The sequence below is a fragment of the Cottoperca gobio genome, chromosome 3 (genome assembly GCF_900634415.1).
Source record: "Cottoperca gobio chromosome 3, fCotGob3.1, whole genome shotgun sequence".
NCBI classification, from domain to species: Eukaryota; Metazoa; Chordata; class Actinopteri; order Perciformes; family Bovichtidae; genus Cottoperca; species Cottoperca gobio.
Window position 1 is genome coordinate 6,858,222 of NC_041357.1, and position 12,143 is coordinate 6,870,364.

The following is a 12,143-nucleotide window of genomic DNA, read 5'->3' on the forward strand; positions in this document are numbered from 1 at the left end:
GTGGAGCTTCCTGTTTCTGTTAGAGAGGAATCAGTTGCACAAACAGAGAGTCGGAGCAGCAGCACAACATGTCTGTGATGGAGCAGCTAAAGTCTCCAAGCTGTCAGCCTGTCTTCTCCCAGCACAATCCCTTCCTGATGTGTGATGCAGCATTTATACTGTGATACACAAGTGATCCTCACAAAATGAGTTGCAGGGGATGTTGGATAGAGTTCAGCCTTTCACTTTTTACAAGTGGCACAGATGACAATGTGCAGATGTTTATCATCTGCACTTTGATTTAACATCCCATCAAGCAATATGGGGCTTTTAGTGTGACCGGTTAAATTACCATTTTTATAGTTTTTATCTTTTTTTCAAATATTTATTTTTGACCTGTGGGATTGTTGAGTATTACAGCCTTTCCCAGCATGCATCGGTCAGACTACACCCTGGACACCTCTGACTCCTTTTACACTCTCCACAATTAGGACAATATTCCACATGCGGCTGTTGAACGATGCCATCTGGCTGACTGTCATCCACCACTGAACCCACAATCCCTGATTTGATCATTTTTAGATGACTCGCACAGCTCCAGTCCGAGTGCCGAGCGTCTCAGAGAGTGTCTAGCGAGAGCCACGGGGTCAAGATACCTACATATTAATTGACATCAATTTTGAATTTGAACACATCGTCACAGTTTGATCAGTTAAAATTACAGCAACTTTAGCCTATAGGAGTAGCACACACACACACACACACACACACACACACACACACACACACATTCTCTAACGATATCATTGCCCATCGCAATATTTCACTGTGGACATCGTCATATGTCAATTTTGCAGACATCACCCTAACCAAGACATTGTTGCAGCACTCAACGCCCAATAAAACAACAAATCCTAATTTTAATATTTATGTTTGTTAACGGAATAAACAAACAAGATGTAACTTTAAAGAAGATACTTCCTGGTTAAATAAAGGTTTTAAAAAAATATGTTGAGTGAGCTTTCAAGGAAGCTGTATAAATCATTTTATATTTTGGTGATTTTAAGACCTTATTGCATAGCGGACAGGAGAGAGGAAATGAGGGGAGGGAGCGATGGAGAGCACATGAGAAAGCGAAAGGATGGAACCAGGGACGTTGCGGACTGGACGGTGCCAGGCTAGCGGTTTCCCCTGCTCCCAGTCTTGGTGCTAAGCTAAGCTAATTGTCTTTCGGCTCTATATTCATCCTTAGCAGACATGAGAGCGTGTGTTCAAAGCCATTTTTTTTAGCAAAATGTATATTCTTTTTTTTATTCTAACCGCGTCTTTATTTAAAAAAACTACAAAAAAAGCCGACTACCTAAAATAGAGGACATGATGTTTGTTCTGTCATCTCACAGCAGCGAGCTCCAGTGCAAATCTCTGACTGGTTCTTTCTTTGTGAGGTTTGTGTGGCTCCCTTTTAAACTTTCCTCCAGATACTAAGGATTCTTCACACAAAGAAGTAGTGAATGTGTTTCCATCCACCTGTTCCTTTATGCACATTTGCAATTTGTTCATAAAAACAAGCATAAATTAGCTAGAAAGTTGAAATATTGCAAACGACGTATAACACAAAGATTTAGTGAATATATCACGGACCTGCAGCGTTGGGGCACTTGTCAGGAGGAACATGAAGTGTTGAGGCTCTTGTTCTCCAACGCTTCTCCTTGATCTTTGGATTGTTGCTTTGGAAAACAGCGTCTGCCAAATGAAGAAATGTAATATGAACATCAATCAAGACACAAACATCAGATCTATGTGAGGAAACTGTGTCGTTACTCAAATTAATACCTGAAATAAACACATATCATATTTCCAATGCATTGGTTTGATGTAAACCCACTGGAGAATGAGCTATTGTGCTAATGCATCCACCATAACTGTCACTGTAATGGATAGAAAAAAAAAATCTGAATTAATTTAGCCGCTTTTTATTTTAATTGTTTTGCACTTCATTTGGATGCTAACTTGTCATCGTGTGTGTTGAATTAGTAGATTTAGGACCCATCCATCCACCCTGGCCCCTCCCTAGGCAGACCTTTTCACTTATACTTCCTGGTTCAAAATGATGTGGATTACATACGAATTGATTTCATGGAATGCGCATGAATACAGTGCATTACTGTTCGTAGTTATAGCTAGTAACTTTAGAAACTTTAGAGACTTTTTAAAGACTTAACCTCGGCAAAAACATTTCGGCTAATGCTTCAGTGATCTATGAACATTCAATGTGATCAAAGTACTTTATACAAAGTTATAGTGTAAATAACCAGGGAGTACATCACAAATATTATTGCATCACACAGACATTATTGATACATAAAGTACATTACATTATGCAGTTTCTTTTAGAGAGCTTGTCATGACAGACAATTACATAATAATTGCAAGTGAAAAAGTCAAGTTTCATATCGTTAAAATTCATTTTGATGTGCCATTGAGTTTAAAGTTTTACATGTTGCTCTTTGAAGTCAGCAGGCGTTGTCAGATGTACTTTTAGAGAAAGTGGTGTGTGTGTGTGTGTGTGTGTGTGTGTGTGTGTGTGTGTGTGTGTCAGTCATTAGTCTAGTCTTTATTCTCTGTTCCTTTTATTTTTCTTCTTTGTTTCTTTACCTTTTCTCTCTTCCTCACACCTTCTCGTGGCCACCTCCGGCCTCTGAGCTAATCGCTGCACAAGATAATACCAGTGAGACACGGTATCATTTATTATCTTTTGTTTTGATAGGGTATGACAGCTCTCAACTGTAAGGTTGTGTCCTCATGAAATATTACACCAGTTGTTGAGGCGTAAGGTGAAAATGATGATGTCAGTCAGTGCTGCCTTATCTGTTTGCTGTACAAAGCCGATAATATGCCTCACACTCTATCAGGAGACCGTCTCGCAGCATCTCCCCGCATCTAAGCCAAACTGATTCCTTTAGGTCGGGGAATACATCAATGTAAATATACAAGTTGTACTCCTGATACATTAATCTGTTCCTCATTGTCATATTAAATAGTCAAACTAGGAACAATTGAAACAATGGCACAGCCGTGATGTGCACAGACTCTAAAGGACACTTCTCACGTGCACTGTTAAAGCCTTTGTATACTGAGTCCATTATTTTGATTTGATTATTGAGTGAGATGCACTTTATTTATTTATTCATGAAAATGCTAAAATTACAAATAGATTATAAGTTAATAGGTTTCAGAAGCGCAGGGGACATACTGTATATAAAGATTAAAATATATGGTACTACTTTCTATGACGCCCATGTCTATAATGCGTTACAATCTGCTTATAGCAATGCAGAATTATAGTTATAAGGTCGAGAGAGCTTCTACCTATAATTTCATATTGCTATCAGCAGATTATAATGCATTGTAAGTACATTTGTAATTAATTACATGGTCATAGAAAGTGTTTCCAAATAACACTACATGCAAATGACAAAGTTTGATGAAATTGGTTATTGAGCTTTCTATAGTAATGGAATAACACGATGCTATATAACTTTCTTTAACAGATACCTGATGCCTTTCATCTTCGCAACCTAGAGCCCCGTGCTTTACTGTCACAACTGTGATGCTCCATAGACACTGTACATAAACATACAGACTCTGCAGGGACTCCTTTCAGTGCTGCACACGACCCCTGCGACCTCTACCAATAACTGAGGGCAAACTGTATGCAGCCTGAGAGGCGAAACCTGGGAGGAAAAAGTCCATAAAGAGCTCGCTGCACCTCGTTAATTGGAAGGGCACGGAGCATAAAAGAGTCAGATATGATAATATACGAATTTACTCAAGGCTGAAGCATTTAACTAAATTGCAGTCACTGTTCAAATACTTTAGATGATATTTTTAGTTTGGGGGAATTGTACACGTGTCATTATTTCAGGTAGTTACGTAGTTATTATTTCTGCTGCTAGTAATAAAAATGTTTCACATTCGATAGATGATAACATGAACATCATTCAATTACACAGAGAAATACAAATAAATGATGCAGTAAGGTGTTTACAGATGAGCATCACACTTGATGTGTTTTTGACACAGTTTAAAAATCAAAACAGTCTTTTGAAGAAGGTGTAATGAGTAGTTTGAATAACAGTCAGACTGTGTTTTGTACTGCAGACTTAACATTACAGCTATAAATAAGAGGAACAGGCACATCGTCATTTGTCCTGGTCACTGTTTATGTGCTGTACATGTATACTGAGATTTGCAGGATCCTATAGTAGTTGATCTTACTTTGATATTAATCGCCGTGTCCTCGTCTTCCTCCTCAGCGCTGTGTACTGAAGAGTGTGCCCACGGACGGTGTGTCTCTCCTGATACCTGCCAGTGTGAGCCCGGCTGGGGAGGACTGGACTGCTCCAGTGGTGAGTTCACATTATAGTCATCACAAAGGGGGAAAAGAAACCCGGGAAAAGCCACAAGTCATAGAGCGGTGAACAACTCATGTTCATGTTTCATGTAACAGTGCACGCACTCGTATGACACATGTGATCATTACATCTGACCACATGTTCCCTTCCATGTTTATATAGTACATCAAGAAATGTGCCTGTGACTTGACTTAAACACAAGAGAAACAAACACAAACTACGTAATATAAACAGTTTATAAACTTGCTTTACTTATCAGCAGACATATATGCTGATATAAGTGATACACAAACATCAGCCCATCATATCGGACATGGCAATGTCTCATTAGTTAGCTAATGCTACAATCCATTGCAAGTCGGAAGTTAATAAATCCTCGTCTGTATTCCCGACTTCCGATCTAAACTCGTCCCAGTGCATCTGCTCGGGAGAACCCGCACAGACATCAGTTTGTATGGCAGGTCTCTGAGCTTCACAAACATCTGCAGAGAACCTGCGCACTAGGGAATCCTGTGGGAAGATAATCCTCATACGACTTGGCATCGCCTCCAAATTTAAGACCTGCCATAATTATAAATTAGACATTTTATGACCTTATATTCTGAAAATGTAATACAAGACATTTTAAGGATCCGCGGGAACCCTGTTAAAGGGGGGGGGGGGGGGGGCAGTAGGCTAGTGCTGCAGGCTCGCAAAGACTTATGTCAAGAACAAATCAACTGAATGGAAATGGAAATGGCAGCCGCATCGTTGTTACAGCACGTCTTACAACACAAACACCACAAGAAGTAAATATTGATGAAAAGGTAATTCTGCTTTGACGTCCGCTCTGTTTATGTCGGCAGGTTTGAGCTCGATGGATCTTTCCTGAGCGTCAAACTTAACACCCTGACCATTCGATTGCACTTTTCCGTGTTCAATGTCGTTTTATTTTTATTTTCAAGTACAATGGATTGCAGCTTATGTCCTTTGATTTCTGCACATAGATGACATCGTAAGACATCGACTCACTTTAAGATCATTGAGCTGATTATGAATATGTTTCGGGCGACTCCACTGATCAGTCGGGTCTGGTCCAGTCGGCCGCTCTGACTGCCGAGTCTAAAGTCTGTTGGTGGAAACGTTTGTTAAGAGTGTTTTGATCAGCTGGTTCTTTGACATTAATATTTATTTATATATATGTACAGTATATATATATTTCCATTTACGTCTGCAGCCATAGTTAGTCAGAAATATCGTAAGAGCTGTTTGGGGAGATCTTTGGTTTCCCCCCTCACACACTGTAACAATCCCACCCGGATACACTAATCCCAGCTGGAGCCACATGTAATGGTCGGTGCCCGGGCCCCAGCATAATGATCAGAGACGGGCATTTCAAAGGGACACCAAGTCATCTGACTTTCACCTTATGTGCTGATAGAGAAGAGAGCACATCTTCACAGTAGAGGTCGATCTGCAAGCTCATTCCTGCAGATAAAAAAAGGGAAATGGTAAAAGCGCAGGAAGGACATCATGATAGGCTTGTTTTGCTTCAGAGGCGGGCGACGCTGGTCTTTCACGTTGCTTTAGTTTGAGTTTATTCTTACAGCACAGTCTCATACAGTCCATAAGCCATTTGCAGTGCTCTACAGAGATACAAGGGTAGAAAAGAGAACACACTGCCTGTGTATTACAACCTTGTGTTTATTCTTAAATTAAATAAATCATTGTTCGGTGCACAACAGAAATCAGAAGTTCCACCAGTGAGGAGCACAGACAGTAAACTCTACAATCAGATTTTGATCACGACACCTTTTTAATCGGCTGTCTTGCAGTTTGAGCATTTCCACAGTCCGATTTCCCACACGACTACTGTCAACATATTCTTTCTTATCGGAGTAATGTTTTATATGGTGTTGCTACTGCAGTCTGTGCTGTGATAGAAATGAAACCAAACCTGGCTTCAGAACAGAGGGACCATATGTTCTCCATCTTCCCAGCCAGGTTCAGTTCTTTGTTTTTTCTTCTTTTGTTATTGTTTCCTTTCTCTTTTTATTAACAATGTTCAGGACGGCCGTCTTGTTTGAACAAACCTTTTTAGAATTGTCCAAAGACCAGTAACTAGTGTTGGCCGGGCAGAGCGGCCGATAATAATGCACAGAGTGACTTAAAATACAGCGTCTGCCGGACTTGTAGAACAGTTAGTCAGTGCAGATGTTTTATAATTGCAGTGATATGATCATATTGGCAGCTGCATTTTTAATTAGCTGTGAGGGTTTCACCGAAAGATCGTCATTAAAATGTGTGTTATTTATCGAGTCTGCCGAAGAGACAGACATGGACAAGTGTTTCCCAGTACGACTGGAATAGAGAGCATGGAGATCTAAATACTCCTGAGACGGTGGAAGGCTAAACTGTAGCAGAGTGGAGGAGATTTAGTTTGAGGCCAGAAAGTGAAAGCGCAGCCCCTGAAATAGAGATCATCATTGAGTCATGGTGACTGACCAGCAGCTCATTTAGGTCCGTTTGGTGGTACGGAGCAGTAAAGATGATCGCACCTTCAAACCTCAAATGAAGCATCTCGATATCAATCTCGTTTCCGTGGTTTGGTTCCACTCTAACTGTCATGCTGCCCACACGGCTGCTGAGGGACACCCGTCCAGTATAAACTATAGCTGTGTGTGTGTGTGTGTGTGTGTGTGTGTGTGTGTGTGCGTGTGCGTGCGGTTAGAGGGATTTGGGGGGCTATTGATACGTAATGAGTCACACAGCCCCTTTAGTCCCACTTTGTGTGCTCTAGCCTCCCCATTGTTTACCTGTCTTTATTGCTGCCCAGGGGCCAGTGGACGGCGGCCTAGCTCAGACAGGGGTTAGGTAAATCTAGCAGCACTTAGGCAGAGGGGAAGAGGAGGATGAAGCAGGTCGATCGAGTCAATCTGTGGGATTCATTCTGGAAGTTTGGCTGACTTTAACTTCCTTTCTTCGATGTGCTGTAGTTGTTTTTATTCATTTATTTTAGTGATAGAGAAAAAAACCCTCCCACCTCAGCCTCACACTTCGCCTCGCAGACGGTGCGGCTATTTGACAGGTGAATCTGAAGACTGGAAAATAAATATAAAGAACAAGTATTTGCCAATTTCCCACAGCGTGAACACTCTGCCTCCTCACATCCCTACACTAGAATTTGTCATTTGCTTATTACCTGTGTAAAAATGCCATTTGCTATAAAGATGCTGCACAGAGCCGCATCTCCCATGGTGATATCGAGCCTGCTCCTGACTGTGTTTGATATTATGCTCTCTTTTACCTGATTGGTCAAAAGACATGAATCCTGTCATCAGTAATTGAGAGCTTATGATGAGTGCAGAGTTCTTCATGTTTTGCAAATAAAGTTGGTTTAACTGCAGTGACATGTATTGAATGAATTTAAAGGCTTAATTTCTCAAAGGCAGAACAGACACATTACTGCTTCCTGAACTGATCCTCTAATTCAGACCAGTTAAGTGGGGACTCTTTCACTTTGAATGTTGCAGTCAAGCTGTGAGTTGTTGATGCAAGGTCTGTAGAAGCACTCAAACAGAGATAACACTAAACTAACTAAGGCTAAACGTGTAATATAACAGTCCTAAAATACGCCTCCTTCATGAGGGTTATAATGTTCACGCTGTGTTGAAACTCCTTCAGAGAAGCGCCGAATCAACTCTGCAATCATTTCACATCTTCTCAACTATTATCTCTGCATATTGCATATGCTTCTTATTCTTAATACTGTGAGTCTTTGCACATCCCCTAGAATGTATTTTTTTCACATTCAGGAACATTGTACATGTTTCTACATTTTTAAATAGTCTTTCTTATATTTGTATTGTATTTATTTCTATTATATTTTTGTTTCACCAAATCCTTGTATGTGAAAACCTACTTGGCAATAAACCGGTTTATTATTATTTAATTATGTACATTTACTCGAGTACTGCACAAGTACAAGTTCAAGGTATTTGTACTTTACTTAAATGTTTTACTTAAAGTATCTAACTTTATACTTCTACATCTCAGAGGTAAACATTGTAGTTTTTACTTCACTACATTTGTCTGACAGCTTTAGTTACTTTTCAGATTACAGTTTTTCTTCCCCTTCCTGTCCAGTGAAAACCATGTGTCTCCAGATGTGTTGATTTTTAATGTTTGTGATGAACTGAAGGATGAAGTGTTGCTTTATGTGTTGAGGTAATTCTCCCACAATCCTGCTGTATCAGCAGTAAAAAGCTTGGTCACAAAGCTGAGAGCAGGCTGCTCGTCTGTTTTACAGATACGTGGTTCTCACAGGACACAAAGCTACAGATACATGATGATCTTACACAATATGACGCTTTGCTGTAGAGTAAACTACACAACACAACATTAAACATCTACAGCAGTAAAAAGCAACAGACACATTAATGCAGCAGTAATATTAATCCAGAAACATCATATATAAAAAACACTGACAGCGAACATTCAACTGCAAAATGAATACTTTCACTTTGTATACTTGTAGTACATGTTGCTGATAATACTTACATACTTTAACTTAAGGTTTTGGATGCAGGAACTTTACTTGTAGTGGAGTATTTTCAGTGTGGTGTTAGTACTTTTACTTAAGTAAAGGATCTGAATACCATTCCCACCGCTGGTTGCAGGCCTGTAAAAAAACAAAACAGTAATTTATACAACTGTAGAGCTGAGAGGAGCTTCAGAGATGAGCTGAGCTTTCTCTTCATCATGATCATCTTCATGACAACCATCTCCAGAATATATATACATATATATACATATATATACATACATATACCGGACACTCGATGGTAAAAAAAGACAGTGAACATAAACCAGGCAGCTCTCTCATTTCCTGCACAATGTATTTAAACCACTTAGTAGCACATAAATGTATTTTCTAGGCAACACGGGGGAAAGAATATTGGATCAATTTTTATGTGATTATAGTGTGTGGGTTTATTTCCTTTTGAACCCCTAGTACATACCAGAAGAATACGACTTGTGTATGTAGAACGCAAAACAGTTTGTAACAAGTAACTCAACTGTCCAGTGGGCTCTCTGTCAGGAAGAGGAGAAGAAGAGGAGAAGAAGAGAAGAGGAGAAGGCCACAGGACAGTACTTTGTGTTGTCTTCGACTGTAACTAACCAGATTAGCTGGTGAAGCAGTGTGTGAGCCTCCGCTGCCTTCCCTCTCAAACATCCAGTCTAGTTGAAGGGCTTTGTTGCTCTGCCAGGCATTATAAATAGCTCGGACAGAAGTGGGGTGAAGCAATGCGAGGAAGGCCAGGATGAGACGGAGAAGACAAGGGAGGAGACGTAGGAAGAGGAAATTAGAAGAAAAAAGTGGTAGATAAGGACAAATTATGACGGAAATGATCATGTAGAGATGGCGATTATGATGAGAAAGATAATCAAGAGCACGGAGAAGATGAAGGGAGGGAACATTGCAAAGACGCAGTTAAAGGTTGGTAAGGAATCAGGCAGAGGAGAAGTTGCTACATAGGCAGTTTATAAAGTGTAAGGTTTTGATCAACAGTGATACTACAGCACCTTCAGACTCTTATCTGTTGTCAGTTTATATTGGCACTTGTCATTTCTTTCACTGAGAACAAGTTATGCAAAAGCAACATCAACAGTTGAACACAGACGTGTGACTGATTGTACAAGCTGTAGAAACATCTGATTTATGTGCACTCTGGATATTGGACTGGTATTTTACACAACTTGTACAATGGTGTTACCTTAAGCATAGTTTATTTACTGTAACCACAATTGTAGACCTATAACATATGGTCAAAGTTAAACGTTACAAGAGAGATGAAGCCACAGAGACTGTTTCTGGTTCAAGCAGCAGCAGACACACCGAACGGCAGACCGACAAATGGACCTGCAACAAGTCATCGATGAGTTGATCGACAGAAAATGATCAGTTTTGATAATCATATATCGAAACATATGAAATATGGCCAAAGATTCATTAGTTCCAGCTTCTCGAATGTGAATAAAAAATTATAATAATAATGATAAATAATAATAATAATAATAATAAATTGTATTTATAAAGCGCCTTTGAAAGCTAAAAGCAATCTCAAGGCGCTCTGACAGTAAACTGGACATATTTGGGTTTTGGACAATAGGTCGCACAGAACACTGGAAGGCATCTCCTTGGACTCTGGGAACTTGTGATGTCGCTATTTGCTGACTGTTTATTGACCGTCGATTAATCCATAAATGAAGGAATTAAACAGCAGATTCATCTTTAATGAAAACTATAATTAACGCCGCGCGGTTGTAGGCCTCCGGCAACCGGACAAGTTGCAGTTTACATCCCTGTCCTGTCCACAATATCATCCCTTCATCCCTTCATCACTTCATCCTGTTAGAGATTTGTTTGACATTTTCATAATTAACATACGAGTTATTGAGTTATGGGCAAATAAGTGTTTTGCGAGGTCACATGACGTTGCCCTTTGTCCACCCGGTTCTGATCACCTGTTTCCTTGGATTCCTGTGGATATGAAAGCTTTTTGTCTTTATGATACATTGGAACTGATGTGACGACGGCAGCAGTCAAACTCCAAACATTTGCAGCCATTTCTGAAGCCTCCAGGGCGTGTGAGTGTTGGATGCTGTAAAGACAGATTATGAGTCTCATCTCAAACACCTTTGGCGCTTGGTAATGCATAGTTTCATTTCAGACTCACCAGATTTATATGACCACAGTTACTCCTCCGCAGCAGTCCATATCACACTAACAGCAGAGGTAGTCAAAGACAAAAGACTTTACATCATGACAAACGTTTAAAAACACTATGCAAGGCACAGCAGCAGAAATATATGAATGTTCACAGGAGCAGGTGTTAATTTGAAGTGTTTGCTTTTTATCTTTTTTCATTTGGCCACCTGAGAGCAATGCCTCTTCACCTCAGCTTGCATCCAAACAACCTCAGCATACACCTGAAGCTGTGACTCTTTGTTGTGGCTTGATAGAGCTGACAGTGTAATCTCAGCCGAGTGAAAGAAGTGACCCCCGAACACAAGGATGTCTGGGTACCTCATCCCACTGCTCTCTCCACTGGGGAGGAGTCAAGCAGAGTGCACAAAACCCGGGCCTCTTTGTAAAAAGTCACTCTCAATCTGCCGGCCGTGTTTTGCTCGGCCATAAGTGATTCATTTGTCTCTGGTCTCCATTTGTCGTCATGGAAACAGACGATGCACATTAACACACCTTTTTCTGATGAGCTATTCGAAAGCTTTAGAGACGGCAATGACTACGCTTTGTTTTTGTCTCCAGTAATGGGTGAAGTTTTGTCAGTCAGACACAGAGGGAAAACTTCTCTAATGAGCATGTAGACAGAAGACAAACCTGCACATCATCTTTAAAAAAGCAAAGATGGAAATAGCTAAACCCGCGGGGACATGTTAATCCTGGTGTCTGTGGCATGCTTTACCCAGAGAGCTTCTCATTTTACCTTCTTGGTTGTTGTTTTTTAAGTTTCTATAAATAAAGGAATGTGTCAAGGTCGTGCTGATGTGGTGTGGATCGCTGAGAGGACACCGCGGCTGTCAATGGCCAGTGTGGGCGCTCGCTCACTACTGTGCCCAGACATGCCATTTATCAGAGCGAGACTCAGGCAGACGGAAACAACACACGCATAAATTCACACACACTATGTATCCTATGTACACACACATGCACAACTCACAGGCAAGAAAAGCTCACAAACAAGCAGA

General features: G+C 40.4%; 1 protein-coding gene across 4 annotated transcripts in view; it reads left to right on the plus strand.

The window, feature by feature from the left end:
- The window catches only part of LOC115006445 (multiple epidermal growth factor-like domains protein 11), a 125,202-nt gene that overhangs the window by 39,933 nt on the left and 73,126 nt on the right, over nt 1-12,143 (plus strand). For all 4 annotated transcript variants that reach the window (XM_029428700.1, XM_029428702.1, XM_029428699.1 and 1 more), the window contains exon 6: nt 4,296-4,388. In XM_029428700.1, coding sequence (XP_029284560.1) covers nt 4,296-4,388 — 93 coding nt within the window. The remainder of the gene's footprint in view (nt 1-4,295; nt 4,389-12,143) is intronic.